At 46.7% G+C, this 17689-nt stretch overlaps 1 protein-coding gene across 1 annotated transcript in view; it reads left to right on the forward strand.

Moving 5' to 3' along the window:
* Positions 1–17689, forward strand: part of LOC306877294 (syntaxin-binding protein 5-like) — a 195452-nt gene that overhangs the window by 89303 nt on the left and 88460 nt on the right. Inside the window, exon 4 of the mRNA XM_079428977.1 lies at positions 1811–1911. Within this exon, the coding sequence (XP_079285103.1) occupies positions 1811–1911 (101 nt within the window). The remainder of the gene's footprint in view (positions 1–1810; positions 1912–17689) is intronic.

The following is a 17689-nucleotide window of genomic DNA, read 5'->3' on the forward strand; positions in this document are numbered from 1 at the left end:
CCCAGGCAGACCACGCACAAAATGTGTGTATCCCCGCTCGTGATGTAGCAAGAGCAGGGAGGAATACACGGCTTGAAACATGATCCGAGATCGCCCTTATGTTTAGACTTGTGTGTGGCCTTAGACATAGTGCTTATTGAGAGGATTTTTGTTTGACAAGCAACACTAAATAGGACTCATAAAACAAGTATCAGACTAACATACACACAGAGTGCTTGCTGAATGACAGAAAGCTGAAGCCGGCTCCGCCGCACGTGCTTTTAAAGCTTCCTGGTTGCCCTTCCATTGGACTGATTGTACAGATGATTCAGAGCGAGCTCACGCTGAAGGCGTTTCCCTAAGCGTTTTCGGACGCAGCTCGAGTTCCTGAAGGGGAACCACAAAGTCATGAAGAAGATAAAGTGTTTAGAGACTTCCTGCTGGCCCATGATCACCCTCAAAGTAGGCAGTGATTTGGCAGAGCGAGTTAACATTAATACTGAAATGTTCTCAGAGTCATCCCCGACATGAAATGTCACTCATTTTTCCAGGTTTGTCATGTATTATTTGCTGCCTGAACATTGCAGCCAGCATTTGAAAAGAAAATGAGATAATTGCTTCAAAATTATAAAGGATTTCCAGATAAAATGGGCCTGAAAGACCTTTGTCATCCTGACAGTGTCAGGCATGGTGGAAAATAAATTTTTCACACTCACACTTTTAGACACTTTCATCACTTTTTGCTCTCTTCTCTCTTTCTGTCCCCATGAACACCATCCTGAGTCTTGTAATACATAGAGCACAGCATTACTTGTGGCAATTCTCTCTCTTCAGACTGTTCTCTATCCAAGGAGGACTTTAATATCATGAAATATGCATGAAATGCATGAAGAAACAGCAACGTTATACCGACTGAAACATATTGATGTGACAGAATAAATTAAGGTTTATCATTTCCTAGCAACTATAGGAGTAAATTCTTATTTAATTTGTGACCTGCAAGATGCACTGTATGCTTCATAATTTTCCCCATCATAGAATTTTAGGACATTGAAGTGGAAACGGAAACACACTTTAGACATACAAGCAATTCCGTTCCAGGTGTTCTATTAGGTTCAATATTATATAAATTGCATTTTAGGTCACAAATAGAAAACTGACTTATTTAACATTGTCAAAGTCATTACACTATAAACTGTTTAAAGTTGTTACTGTACAAGCACAGTAAACTATTTCTATAAAATATTGCACTACTGCTATTTTGCATAGAATACATTGTTCTATCAATACTTTGCACACTCATCCAGCTGTATTTATTTATTACCACTGTTCTCACGTTTCTGCTGTTCATAATGTGTATATATAATCTGTAATCTATATAATCTACATTGCTCTGTTCATAATGTACATACAATCCCTACATTGCATTCCTATTTTATATTCTGTATATACTCTGCTCAATACGGTATATAGCAATTCCACTGTATATTCTGTAAATCATATCTTCACTTACTCTGCACTTATATGTATATAAAACACTATATTCTTGCACTTCTGGTTAGATTCTAACTGCATTTCATTAGCTCTGTACTTGTACTCTGCATAAATGACAATAAAGTTGAATCTAATCTAATCTAATCTAATAATATTTTGTCACATGAAACATCACAATGGCTGATGCCACGAACTGTGCCACTGACACCTAAAAAAAAAAAAAAAGTCTATGTCTAAAGTGTCATAAATTGAATGTAACTTTCTTTGTTAAAATTGGTGTAAACTTACCATCTCATTGCATGGATTGAGGGTTACTCTTACACTTATGTGTTCGTAGGGGGCGCTGGTCACAGCTTGTGCAGACGACACGCTCCATCTCTGGAATTTGCGACAGCGACGTCCGGCTATCCTACACTCTCTCAAATTCAACAGAGAGCGGTGAGTAGAGACAAATGTGTTTTTCAGAAATGTACAGGCATGTGCACAGAGAACACATAATATGTAAAAAGTCAAAAATGAACTTCCCAAGAATTTCTTTAAAAAAAATAAGATTTTTCTTTATTTAATTTTACATTGAAAGTGAGAATCCATCTCAATATTTCAACTTGAAGTTGCTGACTGCCCAAGTCTGCAGAGCATTGGTCAGAATGAATATGTGATGAAGTAAACACAGATAACTCAAGGCTGCAGAGTGATACCAAGCCTCAATACTGTAAAATGTTGTAGCTCCTGTCTTCTCTTTTCTGGTTTGTATCTGAGCAAGAAGTGAGGATTTTTTTCTCAAAAATGCAATGGGCACAATACAGTATTTATTAAATAAAAAAAATAAATCCATCATAAAAAATATAGCATTAACCTTACTATGTGCTACCCTACATTACACATTAGCATACCTTTAGGTATCTTAAAGACCACATGTCTTAAATACTCACCTTCATATCATTCCAAACCCATAAGACCTTTGTTCATCTTCGTAACACAAATTAAGATGTTTTTGATGAAATCCGAGAGCTTTCTGAACCCTGCAAAGACAGCAATGTAACTGACATGTTCAAGAAAGTTGGCAAGGACATCAATAAAATAGTCCATGTGATATCAGCGGTTCAATCGTAATGTTATAAAGTTATGAGAATACTTTTTGTGCACAAAGAAAACAAACATAATGACTTTATTCAACAATTTCTGCTATTCCATGTCAGTCTTTACTGTGCGTTCACGAGAGTACCATGGTACATGCGTGTGAATTTTTCTACTTGCAAACAAGCCGCAGTGCATCCGGGTCCTATACGTCAGAACACCAGCTCCTGTGTCAGCAACACCATGGTAGTTGGATTTCTATCTGGGAGGGTCAGAAAGCTCTCGGATTTCATCCAAAAATACCTTAAGTTGTGTTAAGATGAACGAAGCTCTTAGGGGCTTGGAACAACGAGTGTGAGTAATTAATGAAATAATTTTTAATTTTGGATGAACAATCCCTTTAAAGGTAGCAACCTATTTTAGTTGGAAATATGTTGACACTGAAACGGAAATTTGATTTGTTAAACATTTAATGAGATCTTTAACTACTGAGCAAAATTCAGTAGTTTAAGCCCTCATTTAATTTTCTTATGACGACTCTTCCCCAGCTTCTCAAACTGTGCACTATTCACATAATGGAAACTGACCCACTGGGTATGACTAATGTGGCTTTTGTTACTCTATTTCCCTTGTTGAATGACTCAGGGTCAGCTCTAATAAATGTCGCTCTCATTCAGAGCTGTGAAATGTGACAGTTGCGTTATGGGTAATGGCCTGTTGGAGTTGTATAGAAGTATAGAAACATTTCAGGAAGTTTTAACAGAGAAACTGATGTGTTCTGTACAAACAGAGAGACCTTGAGCAAGTTAAATAGAAAGTCATGAGCAGTCTTTCATTCTTTCTTTTTTATTTTGTTGATTCCTTCACCACCTAATCACTTGACGTGTAAGAGGACCTTGTCCAAATGTGGCTTCTTATCATGGCATTGATTGCTGTGGAACAGGAAAGAATCAAAGAAGAAAATGTTTTTTTTGTGATAGTTGATCCAGAGAAAGTTAACTTATTTACCCTCAACTGAAATGCATTTGATACCAGATTGATGATGAATGCTCATAATGATACTTTAGCATTCTAGCAGCATGATCATGTATGTCACGTTTTAGCACAAGTTGGCCACAGCCATATCACCCTGCAGCCCAAGACTGGTTGCCCACTGAAGCTAAGCAGGGTTGAGCCTGGTCAGTACCTGGCTGGGAGACCTCCTGGGAAAACTAGGTTGCTGTTGGAAGAGGTGTTAGTGAGGCCAGCAGGGGGTGCTCACCCTGCGGTTCTGTGTGGGTCCTAACACCCCAGTGTAGTGACAGGGACACTATACTGTCAAAAAGCACCGTCTTTCGGATGAGACGTTAAACCGAGGTCCTGACTCTCTGTGGTCATTAAAAATCCCAGGATGTCTTTAGAAAAGAGTAGAGGTGTGACCTCGGCATCCTGGCCAAATTTCCCCATTGGTCTCTGACCATCATGGCCTCCTAATCATCCCCTTACATTGATTGGCTTCATCACTCTGTCTCCTCTCCACCAGTAAGCTGGTGTGTGGTGGGCGTTCTGGCGCACTATGGCTGCCGTCGCATCATCCAGGTGGATGCTGCACACTGGTGGTGGATGAGGAGACACCACTCCTCACAATGTAGAGCGCTTTGAGTGCTTAGAAAAGCAGAAAAGCTCTATATAAATGTAATGAATTATTATTATTATTAAGTTGTTTTGTGAACATGTCACAATGCAGCGAGGCTATGTCGGATCTGACAACAAACCTGCAGCTTATGTGAGAGTGCAGGACAAAGTTGTTAATATTTCATATACAAAGAGGGTGTTTACATTAAAGTCTTAAAAGGCACAGCATCAAAAAAAGGGGAAAAAAAGATCAGTTTAATTGTCAGGGTCAGATAGAGGGTGGGAAAACAGTCATGAGAAAAAATTATGATTTTGGGCTCAAGAATCCTTCAGGCAAAACAGCTAAATGACAAAATGCTCTGTGACATTTTGCAGCTCACATAAGTCCAGAAAATGCCAAACAAAGATTCAGTATGTTGTCTGTGCACATTTGTGTTAAGTTGTGCACTCCCATATGCATTAGCATTTCCATAACATCCAGTGAATTATTATTATTTTACAGGATAAAATACTGTATTTTGATATATATTACAGAAGTAGGGCCCAGACAGAATGAAGGATGAATTGACAGGTATTTATTGACAAAAGCTGAGCAACAAGGAGTGAGTGAGTGGTGATCCTAGCAGGCAGGCGAGTGGTGATCCTGGAGGTCTTCGGTAATCTGGAGAAGTGTTAACTTGAGTATCTTCTTTTGACAGGGAACTTGGAACACGAACTGGACACACACCTCACCCAGATGGCAGACAGGGACAGAACACAGGAGCAGACTGACTGGGGATCGCTGGAGAACACACTCGGAAGGAGACACTGCAGGTAAGTATACAAGGAGGTAAGTAGTAGGCATAGAGCTGTGATAGCTATGGCAGTCGTCTTCGCATGAACGAGACCGGACACTGGGGTGCTGTGAGATGTGTGTATTTATGGCATGGCTAATGAGTGGCTCAATGATGTGCAGGTGCGTGTGATCAGTACTCAGGTGAGGGAGTGCGTTGTGATTGGTTGGTGACAGAGCCTGGCAGATCTGTGACACTACCCCCTCTCCATGGCCCGCTCCCGAGGGCCGAGGACCCCGACGCCGTGGTGGTCTACCCCTCCCTCTGGGTGCTGGACGTTCCGGATGGCTGGCATGGAACTCTTCAAGTAAGACGAGATCATCTGGGCCGTAGCCCTCCCAGTCTACAAGATACTCCAGCCGACCACCATGGTGCCGGGAGTCCAAGATCTCCTTAACTTGATAGATGGCGCCATCTTCCAGGATCAATGGTATAGGGGTTCCTCCGTCAGGCCAGGCTCTGTGGAGGGTGAAACAGGAGAGTGGTAAGGTTTAAGCAGCGAAACATGGAATGTGGGGTGAATCCTGTACTGAGGGGGAAGCTGAAGCTGGTAAGTGACCGGGTTGACTTGCTTGATTATGGTGAAGGGGCCAACAAATCTGGGACTTAATTTCTTGCAGGATAGGCGCATCCTGATGTCTGTGGTTGACAGCCAGACCTTCTGTCCAGGTTGGTACTTGGGAGCTTCGGATCTTCGAAGGTCGTCTGTCATTTTGCGCCTACGCACTGTTCGCTGAAGATGGTGGCGAGCAGCGTCCCAGACCCTCTCGCTCTCTCGGAACCAGTAGTCTACTGATGGTACATCCGCCGGTTCCCCAGACCACGGGAACATGGGTGGCTGGTAACCCGAGTACACACTGGAACGGAGTCACGGCTGGTTGGTGCAGAGAATTCTGGGCGTACTTGGCCCAGCCAATGAACTGGTTCCAAGTGTCCTGGTGGCCATGGCAGAAGGTTCGAAGGAATCGTGCTACTTCCTGGATCTTTCGTTCGGTCTGCCCGTTCGTCTGGGGATGGTATCCGGAGGACAGACTGATGGTCACACCTAGGAGATTGAAGGCTTTCCATACCCTTGATATGTTTTGGGGTCCACGGTCAGAGATGATATCCTCAGGGATACCAAAGTATAGGAAGATGTGGTTGAACATCAACTCGGCAGTTGCCATTGCTGTGGGTAAGCCTTTGAGAGGAAGGAGACGACATGACTTAGAAAATCGATCAACCACCACCAGAATGCATGCGTTACCATCGGAGGCAGGAAGGTCCGTAACGAAGTTGACTCCTAGGTGTGACCAGGGCCGATTGGGAACGGGCAGAGGAAACAGCTTCCCTGCTGGTAAGTGGCGTGGACTCTTGGACATGGCACAGTCTACACAGCCTTGGACGAACCTTCCAACATCTCCGGCCATATTGGGCCACCAGAAGCGATCTCTTAGCAGCGAGAGGGTGTTGTTGGCCCCTGGGTGGCCAGTGCCCAGAGATGAATTTACAGACTGAATGAGGGGTGTGCGTTGAGCCCTGGCAACATATTGCAAGCCGGGTGGACAGCCCAGCGGAGTGGCCGTGGAAGCATTGGTGGGGGTGAATGGACTTGAATTCCACTGAATGGGACTTACGATGATCTTCTCGCGGATGATGGATTCAGGTTTTTCACTAGTTTCTTCCTTGGAGTCATAGAGGTGAGACAGGGCGTCGGCTTTGATATTCTTGGGACCTGGACAGTAAGAAATCGTGAAGTTAAAGCATATGAAAAAGAGGGCCAATCGGGCTTTGCGAGGGTTCAGTCTCTTGGCCTCTCTCAGATACTGCAAGTTCTTGTGATCGGTGAGAACTGTGAAGGGATGTTGTGCACCCTCAAACCAATGCCTCCACTCTTCTAGGGCCAATTTAATGGTGTGAAGTTCTCTGTTACCTATGTCGTAGTTTCTTTCCGCCGGGCTGAGCTTGCGAGAGAAGGCACATGGATGGAGTTTAGCTGGTGTTCCCTGCTGCTGGGAGAGATTGGCACCAACTCCTGAGGTGGATGCGTCGACCTTCACAAAGAATGGTTTCCTGGGGTCTGGGTGTACAAGGACTGGGGCGTTAGTAAACGCTTCCTTGAGCCTTTCAAAGGCTTCGGTGGCTGCTGGGGTCCAGGAGAGAGCTTTGGGTTTGCTGCGGAGCAGGTTGGTCAGTGGTCTGTTGATGGAGCTGTAATTATGGATGAAGCGGCGGTAAAAGTTGGCGAACCCCAGGAAACGCTGAAGCTCTTTAATGGTATCAGGAGTGGGCCATTTACGGATGGCATCCACCTTCCCCTCGTCCATCTGGATGCCACCGCTGTCGATGATATATCCAAGGAACTACACTGAGGACTGATGGAAGGAGCACTTCTCTGCCTTGAGGAATAGGTGGAAGTCTCTCAGGCATTGCAGGACCTCCACAACGTGGCGGCGATGTTCGGCCATGCTCCGGGAGTAGAGGAGGATGTCATCTATGTAGACCAACAAGAATTTGTGGAGATACTCCCGGAGCACCTCATGCATGAAATCTTGAAATACGGAGGGGGCATTGACAAGACCATAGGGCATAACCAGATATTCATAGTGGCCAGTAGGGGTCACAAAGGCCGTCTTCCACTCGTCCACCTCACGTATTCTGATGAGGTTGTAGGCGCTGCGGAGGTCCAACTTGGTGAACACAGTGGCTCCGCGAAGATGTTCTGATGCCGCTCGGACGAGAGGAAGGGGATAAAGGCATTTGACCGTTATCTTGTTCAGGGCTCGATAATCGATGCAAGGTCGTAATCCTCAGTCTTTCTTGGCCACAAAAAAGAAGCTCGACGAAGCAGGGGATGTGGAAGGACGGATATAACCTTGCTTGAGTGCCTCCTCAATATACTCCTCCATGGCCTTCTGCTCGATTGCTCTCTATTGCACAGTCCCATGGCCGGTGTGGAGGCAACTGGAAGGCTTTCTGGGGACAGAACACATCACTGAAATGGGAGTAACAGGCAGAAATGTCTACTGATATCTTCTCTGGAGGGCTTTCAATGGACGTGGAATTCAAGGCGATGGAATTGACTGAAAGAGACAGGTTTAGGTGCATTAGGAAAACAGTTGGAAAAGCATTGGTTACCCCATTTCAGGACTTCACCAGTATGCCATGAAATATTGGGCTCATGTTGAACAAACCAAGACTGTCAGAGGATAATATCGGCAGTGGAACCCTCCAGAACCAGTAAATGGATGTTCTCCTCATGCAGCAATCCAATTTTAAGATGTACAGGCCCAGCACTGTGATTAACACATTTACGACTGAGTGCCAGTTACTGATTGAATTTGGTAACTCTTCTGGGTGGCTGTGGTTGAGCTGCCGACAGAGGCTTCCCGAGATGAAGTTCCCGGCTGACTGGAAGAGAGAATTCGGAGGCAGTAAGCAGAACTTCTATCGCCAGTGGTTTTAGGTTGTGTATAACCGGGTGAATGGTACTCACCAAGAGGCGAGGGGGGTCGCGCGGGGCATGTCGCTCGAAGATGCCCCTTCTCTCCACAATACAGACAAAAACTAAGAGTAAATCTTCTTTGTTGTTCCTGATCTGACAGTCGTGAATGGTCTACTTGCATGGGTTCGTTGACTGGTTCTGGAGGGTTCTGGCCTGTTTGGTGGCGGAGGAGTGAATTGAAACCTGAAATGGGAGTTAGTTCTTCTAGACAGGATATCATTCGTATAGCGCATCGAATGGAATGTTGGATGAGACCTTCCAATCCATGGGAATCATCGTAGGCAGCAAGCTGTAAGCAGAGTCTGGGCTCCAACCCTTGACGGTAGGCAGTTAAAAGGGCACATTCATTCCATCCGCTGGCAGCAGCAAGGGTGCGGAACTGAAGGGCATAATCATTAATGGACATGGCATCTTGACGTAAATGATATAATTTGTCACTTACTGAAGTGTCGTGTGCAGGTTTGCCAAAAACTTCTTGGAAGTGAAGTACAAAATTTTGTAGGGATTGAGTAAAAGTACCTTCTTGTGCCCAGATAGTTTCTGCCCATTGTAACGCCTTGCCCTTCAGAAGAGAAATGATAAAAGCGGTCTTCGCCTTTTCATTGGGGTACAATTGAGGTTGCATTTCAAGAGCTAGGGAACATTGCAATAAAAATCCGTTGCACTCCTCCACCACGAAAGAATAGGGCGCTGGCCTGGCCATAGGACAGGAGATCACGGTAGTGGAAGAACTGGTGGAACTGATTACGGAAGTGACGGGAGGTGCAGGCGGTGGTGCCGGTGCGAGAGCTCGTCGGAGTATATCCACAAGCTCTTGGAAGGGATCGGGAGTGCTCATGCTGTTGTCTGTTGGTGTAGGTCCGGTCTTCTGTTACAGAAGTAGGACTCGGACAGAGAGATGGATGAATTGACAGGTATTTATTGAGAAAAGCTGAGCAACAAGGAGTGAGACAGGTGAGTGGTGATCCTGGAGGTCTTCAGTAATCTGGAGAAGTGTTAACTTGAGTATCTTCTTTTGACAGGGAACTTGGAACACAAACTGGACACACACCTCACCCAGATGACAGACAGGGACAGAACACAGGAGCAGACTGACTGGGGATCGCTGGAGAACACACTCAGAAGGAGACACTGCAGGTAAGTATACAAGGAGGTAAGTAGTAGGCATAAAGCTGTGATAGCTATGGCAGTCCTCTTCGCATTAACGAGGCCGGACACTGGGGTGCTGTGAGGTGTGTCTATTTATGGCATGGCTAATGAGTGTCTCAATGATGTGCAGGTGCGTGTGATGCGCTGTGATTGGTTGGTGACAGAGCCTGGCAGATCTGTGACAATATTTAGCCAACCTGTAACTGCTTTCTAATATGCTAATGCATTTACACTGTGATGCCTGGGGCAGTATGTAGCATTAAGCTAGCAATGTTTTAAGCTAGTTCTGTATTCTCCCTGTACAGTAAATCAATATGCCTGCATACATTTCCACATGTGCTAGAAAAGAATATATGTATGACATGTTTTTTTTATTTTAGTTTATTGAATATAGAGTTTTAAAATGTTTAGTGAATCCCAAAATGAAAATACTTAAGCTAAAAATTGTTTACATGCAACCAAATGATCCATTAGTAATCAGATTGATGGCTCAATCAGACTGAAAAGCCTTCATGTAAACACATGAGTTTGATTCGTATGAAATTTTGATTTGATTCATTGGATCAAAATCTAACCAAATCCATAATTTCAGTTGGTAGTGCATATTTGACCATTGCTGTTTTTTGACACATTTTTCAAACTGTGAAGTCTTTATGATTGATTATAATACTCAGAAACCACATCGGCCACATGGGAAACAAGCATTAGATTGGCATCAAACTGAGAAGCCTGATTAATGAGTCTCATAGAGAATATTGTGCATGAGAACTTAAAATATAACATTAACATTGTTGTTAAAGTTTTGATTCATACTCATCTGAAGCCTGAAAGCTTTGGGATAGCGGTACGAGGTGGTGTGTGATAGAGATTTTTCTACGCTCTGTGTTTTCTGGGTACGGCTAATGAGCTTTGTTCCTCTCCGTAATAACTGATGATTGTGTTCATCACCTCATCAGACCGTCTGGAACAAATAAATAAAGTCATGGTTTGTCCCACCATGACAGTTTCACACATACATTGACAGGGATTTATTCTATCTTATGTGTGTGCTTTGACCCTGAAGTGTTTTATATTTGGCTTTATTAAAATTATGCAAATTCACATATAATGAGAAATGTTTTCTCAGATCAGTAGGTGCCTGTCTGAGTGTGTGTGTGAACACAGTTGGGTGCACACTTTCGTGCGCGGCTGTGTCAGATGACAGAGATTTTCAGCTCAGCAGGGTCAGGAGAGAGACTCAGGGGGGCTATAAGACTGATTCAAGACACTCAGCATGCTTGTCTGTCGCAAAAATACAAGGCTCTTTCATCGCACAACAGAATTGTGTAGTCCTATGACGTTCTGTTTTAGCTGATCAATTCATCTGACATTTGTATCCAAGGCATGCTTAGCCCAAAATAAATAGAACAAAACTATGTGCAAGCTCGGTGTCATTTAGGGGTGCTTTTTGAAATATGTTAAATGTTGACAAAATGTACTTTTAGCATATGTATAGTGCTATTCAAAATTTGGGGGTCTTTAAGATTTTATTTTTTTATGTTTTTGAAAGAAGTATGCTAGCTAATTTAACAAGGCTGTATTTATTTGATATTATTTTGAAATATTATTACAATGTAAAATAACTGTTTTTTTATATATTGTAAAATGTAATTTATTCCTTTAATGCAAAACAGATTTTTCAGCAACCATTACTCCAGTCTTCAGTGTCACATGATTTTTTAGGAATCATTCTAAAATGCTGAGTTGCTGTTCAAGAAAACATTTTTATTATTTGAAGTATCAGTATCAGTGTCAGTGTTGGGCTGATTATTTTTGTGGAAACCAAACATTTTTTTAGAAAGTTAAAAAGAAGATCATTTAAAAAAAATAACACTATCACACTTGAATGCATCCTTATATATTTCTTTTAAACTTAAAAAAAAAAAGAAAATTCTTACTGACCCCAAAATTTAGCAAACAGATCTCAAAAACAGAAATAAATATTGATCCTGCACTACACTGATTTTTGTCCAATCAGACACATCCACATCTCTTTTGGACTGTGTGGTTTTGACCTTGGCTGCCTATAACAGGTTAAATTAGTTATCCACAAACCAACAAAAGAGCATTTTAAAATAGTCGCTCGTTGAATGCCGTTATCACCAAGATAGTCATTTTATAATCTGGGTTTTCCGTTTGTTGCAGTCAGAAACAGAAAACCACACATTAGCATGGCCAGGTGGTTAATTAGCATTCTAACCCTGACAAGTTTAGCTGTCTGTCCAGGGTCTTGCAACCTTCATTTCCAATCACCTCGACTGTCTGAGGACCCCAGGGGCGTGAGGGGAGGAAAACAGAGAGAGATGTAATGAGTGTGGACAGCAGTGAATTACCGTGTGCTGGTCTTTATTTTCTAGTTAACCTGCTTGTAAGGATGATGGATGATGACATTGGATGGATTTCAGCATGAAGTCTTAAACAGACCCTGGATATGTAATAGTTGTATTGATCATTTTCATAATTACTCACCAGATACATATTATCAATCCTTTTTTTTTTTTTTGGACAAACAGGTAATCTTGCCCCAAACTCCCAGCACTGGATGAGCCAGAAGTTGAAATTTTAGAGAACCACAGTTAGCCACATATACTATTTAATGAATGAAAACGTACTCGGTTACTATCGTAACCTCGGTTCCCTGAGATACGGAACGAGCACTGCGTCTTGCTAAAGACGCTATCGGAAAAAGCCTTTTTTCTCCTTTACTGAAGCTTTATTCAATCACGCAGTGAAACTGCACGATCATTGGTTCGTGCAGTGTGTTAGAAATGAACCAATGTGTCGGCAGCGGAGCTGCACGAGCCTATGGCAACGGAGCCCGCCAGATCCCGCCAGAATGGGCGGGGTTATCTGGCTATATAATCGGCCGTCTCGCCATAGGATCCTCAGGTTTACTTCGACTGAAGCGACGACTGAGTCGTGCAGCTACCTGGCACGGCAAAGTACACAGTACTCGTTCCGTATCTCAGGCAACCGAGGTTACGATAGTAACCGAGTACGTTCCCTATCGATACTCCACTCTTGCTAAAGACGCTATGGGAACACAATTCAATCACGCCGTGCTATGGTAGAGGAACGACTGTGTAAAATAGCTCCATAAGCATTCCATGCTCAGAGGGAAGTAGTATACTCGGGCTAAAGCAAGCTGAGCTCATAGAGGTCACGCTCGGCCCGGGTCATTCCATGTATTCCTCACATACTCTGCACTTTCAGTGCAGTCAAGAGTTCTCCGTTAGGGTTGTTCCCACAACGTCAGTCATACTCATCTAAGCAGATAGGACCCTGGCCTGCAAGGCCGGTACATCCAGCATATAAAACTTTGCAAATGTGGACGGCGAGGCCCAGCCGGCCGCCGCACAAATGTCTGTAATGGACACACCGCTAGACCAGGCCCATGACGAGGCAATGCTTCTAGTCGAATGGGCTCGTACTCCAATGAGGCATTGAAGGCCCAAGGAAGAGTAAGCCAGCGTAACGGCATCCACTATCCACTTAGAGAGTCTCTGCTTCGTGACCGGAAGCCCTTTGGCGCGGTTACCGAGGCTAACAAAGAGCTGTTCCGTGCGCCTGAAGGAGGCGGAACACTCAAAGTAGATCCGTAGGGCTCTAACAGGGCATAACAAAATTAACTCCTGGTTAAGACCTGAGCTCTGAACGGAGTGGAAAGTACCTTAGGTACGTATCCATGGCTTGATTTTAGGACGACCTTGGAGTCGTTTGGCCCAAATTCCAGGCAGGCAGGGCTCACAGAGAGCACCTGCAGGTCTCCTACTCGCTTGACTGACGCTAGTGCTAGTAGCAGAGCAGTCTTCAGCGACAGTGACCGAAGGTTCGTGGACTGGAGCGGCTCAAAAGGAGGGCCCCTCAGGGCCCTCAGCACAGTGGGTAAGTCCCACGTAGGGACAGTAAGGGGCCGAGGCGGATTCAGCCTCTTGGCACCCCTCAGAAAGCGGACGACAGCATTGTCCCTGCCCACTGATTGGCCCGCAATAGGGGCGTGAAAAGCCGCTATAGCCGATACGAACACCCTGAGTGTGGAGGGAGAGCGTCCTTTATCCAGCAGTTCCTGCAGGAAGGACAGAATCACCACCAACTCAGAAGCAGGGGGGTCCTCACCGCGGTTTAGACACCATTCGGAGAAAACCGCCCATTTAAGGGCATAGAGGCGTCTCGTAGATGGGGCTCTAGCCTCAGAAATGGTATTTAGCACTCGCTCTGGGAGGCTGGTAGGCTCCCGTTGAGCGGCCAGAGGTGAAGCGCCCACAGTTCGGGACGAGGGTGCCACAATAAACCGTTCGCCTGAGAGAGGAGGTCTCGTCTCAGGGGCACGGGCCAGGGGGCTGCGGTTAGCAGCTGGGTCAGCGCTGACATCCAAGGCTGGTTCTCCCACAGGGGGGCCACCAACAAGACCTTGTGTAGTTGATCCCTGATTCGCCTGATGACCTGAGGAATCAGAGCGATTGGAGGGAATGCATAAAGGAGGAGGTTGGGCCAGTCGTGGGCCAACACGTCCTTGACCTTCGAATAATAGGCTGGGCAGTGAGAGTTGTCTTTGGAGGCGAAAAGGTCTACTTCGGCCTTGCCAAAGATTCTCCAGATCATTCGAACCGTCTGCGGATGGAGCATCCACTCTTCTGAGGGGACGTTGCTCCGTGATAACATATCCGCTCCTTGGTTCAATCTGCCCGGCAAATGTGCTGCTCTCCAGAAGGAAGAGGCGCTTCGAGGAGAGACCTCCCTGGTGATTTACATAGGACACCACTGACATGTTGTCTGAGCGGATCAGCACATGTCGTTCCTTTAGCTCTGGCAGGAAAAACTGGCAGGCTCGACACACTGCTAGCATTTCTAAGCAGTTGATGTGGAGGTTCCGATTCGCCTTCGACCAAAGGCCAAAGGTCGGTTTGCCTTCGCACAGCGCCCCCCAACCCATGTTGGAGGCGTCTGTCGTGACAACTTTCCTGCTGCAGACCATCCCTATGGTCACACCCTTTCTGAACCATCGTGGGTTCTTCCAGGGGGCCAGGGCCGTTACACAGGCCTGGCTCACCCTGATGTGTAGGCGACCGTGTCGCCATGCGTGGGGCGGAATCCGTGGTTTCAACCAGCGCTGAAGGGGCCGCATGCGAAGCAGGCCCAACTGTAGCACCGGTGATGCTGCTGCCATGAGGCCCAGCATCCTCTGAAACGCTTTGACGGGGCGAGCGATGCCGCTCTGGAAGGAGGCTGCGAGCTTTTGAATGGCCAGCACAGCACAGCACAGCTCTCATCTGAGCCGAGTCCAAAACTGTTCCCAGAAACAACACCCGTCTGCTGGGAAACAGCGCACTCTTGGCAAAATTGACCCTGAGCCCCAGGCATTCTAGGTGGCTGAGGAGGAGGGCTCTGTGTGAGAGTAGTAGTACCTCTGACTGGGCCAGAATGTGCCAGTCGTCGAGGTAATTGAGAATGCGGATTCCCATCTGCCTGAGAGGGGAAAGAGCCGCGTCCATGCACTTCGTAAATGTGCGTGGGGCCAGGGACAGTCCAAAAGGAAGGACCGTGTACTGATAATCCACTCCCTCGAAGGCGAATCTCAAGAATCGTCTGTGATGGGGGCTATCTGGACGTGAAAGTATGCGTCTTTCAGGTCCAGGGAACAGAACCAGTCCTCTGAGCGAATTTGCGCGAGGATCTGCTTCAGTGTGATCATCCTGAACGACCTCCTCATGAGGGCGCGATTCAGGCGTCTGAGATCGAGGATGGGCCGGAGGCCGCCATCCTTCTTGGGAACGAGGAAGTAACGGCTGTAAAAGCCTGATTCGCTCTGAGCTGGAGGAACCATTTCTATGGCTCCTTTTTCCAGCAGCGTCATCACTTCTGAACGTAGAACGTGAGCGCTCTCGCCGTCTACAGAAGTGGAGACCACGCCGCTGAAGCGCGGGGGTCTACGAGCGAATTGGAGTGAGTAACCTCGTTCTATTATCCGTATAACCCATTCTGACACTCCGGGGATGGCCCTCCAGGCCTTGGCCCGCGTGGCAAGGGGCTGGATAAACTCGAGCGATCGACTGCACAGAGGCAGGGCGCTCGTGAGAGGAGGAAGAGGAAATCCATAGCCTCGTTCTATTATCCTTGTATCCCACTCTGACACTCCGGGGATGGCCTGCCAGGCCTCGGCCCGTGTGGTCAGGGGTTGAATTTGTTTCGAGGGGCAGGCCGCCTAGCGGGGACCTGAAGCTCGTGATAAGAGGGAGAGAAATGTGCTCTCTTTTGAAAATGTTTGCGTTTTATTTCCTTGCTATATCAGTGATCAGTTGTGTGGGTGCTTTTTGAAAGGGCCCAGTGTTCACAACAGTATTACCACAAACTCATTGCCATCTTAGTTGATTAGGGGAGGGGCCATCTTCACTAAAGAAGGCGAGCCGAGATCAAAGAGTGAAACGCGGGGCTGCGCTGGCGTAAATTCACTCAAGCTTGATCGCTCGAACCCTGGAGCTTGCAGTTTCTTCCCCGAGATAACTGGGAGAGTAGAAACACTAGAGCAGGGGAGGCATGGCCACCTTCATTGAAGAAAGGCACCGTGAGACGGCAGGGACAGACTGACGCTTTCATAATGAAAGTAGCACTGGCAGATCAAAGAGCTGCAAGAGGCACTAATACTTAGTGTAAACACACTGGCAGATCAAAGACTGTATGCAGAGTGAAAAACGCGGGGCTATGCCGGCGCGAAAAATCACTCAAGCCTTTTTTTTTCTTTATATCAGTCTCCTTCTCCGAGGTGACTGGGAGAAGAGAAACGCGAGAGGCGGGGCCGCCCAGTGCAGCATGTTACAATGTGCACAGAAGGATTGAGCCACTCAATGTAATGAGAGGCGCTAATCCACACGCGCTGGCAGATCAAAGCGCTGTATGCAGAGTGAAACACACGGGGCTATGCCGGCGCGAAAAATCACTCAAGCCTGAACGCCCAGCCCCGCGATTTTACCGTCTTTTTCTCCGAGGTGACTGGGAGAAGAGAAACGCGAGAGGCGGGGCCGCCCAGCGCAGCATTTTACAATGCGCGCAGAAGGATTGAGCCACTCAATGTAATGAGAGGCGCTAATCCACATGCGCTGGCAGATCAAGCGCTGTATGCAGAGTGAAACACACGGGGCTATGCCGGCGCAAAAAATCACTCAAACCTGATTGCTCAGCCTCGCAAGCTTCTGTTCCTGTCTCCGAGGTGACTGGGAGAAGAGAAGCGGGGGAGGCGGGGCCTGCTACATAGAGGACCACGAGCAAATCAGGGCAAAGCCCGGCTTTCTGTGAAAGCAGGCTGCCTGTGTGAGCGCTGTCTCAGTGACGCACACACATAGCTTTCCACTCCGGTCCGCCAAAGAGAATAGAGCCGCTCAATGAAGGAGGAGCTCTGATTCTCACGTGTGAATACCGGCGGATCAGAGCGCTGCAGGAAGCTCCGTGGCTCTGATGTTTCATTCTCCGCGCTTTGCTGAGAGAGGAGAAACGGGAGAGCGGAGCTGCCTCCACAGAGGCGGACAGCGATCGGGAGAGCGAGACTCATACTCGAACGAGCATTCCGTCTCGGTAAGCGCGCAGTCAGTGCGTGGGCGAGACCCAGACAGGCGGCGCGCGCTCATTGCTCTTCTGCATCGTGCAGGATTCCCTGCACGAGCCATACTCGCTGTTGCGGCATTTGCAACAACGCCGAGAAATATGCATTTTTATAGCACTCACCGGATGGCGGCAGCGAACAGACCGGGGCTTCTGCGGGGCTGGAGCGCGGTGAAAGCGGCGTCTCAGCTGGCAGGAGGTCTCTAGCTCAGCTGCGAGGCGTGTCAACGGCGAGGCGGCTTCTTGGGATCAGCGAAGGCGAGATGTCGTCGCTGAAGGAGAAGAAATCTGAGGATCCTATGGCGAGACGGCCGATTATATAGCCAGATAACCCCGCCCATTCTGGCGGGATCTGGCGGGCTCCGTCGCCATAGGCTCGTGCAGCTCCACTGCCGACACATTGGTTCGTTTTTAACACACTGCACGA

Source organism: Barbus barbus (assembly GCF_936440315.1).
Source record: "Barbus barbus genome assembly, chromosome: 11".
Classification (NCBI taxonomy): domain Eukaryota; kingdom Metazoa; phylum Chordata; class Actinopteri; order Cypriniformes; family Cyprinidae; genus Barbus; species Barbus barbus.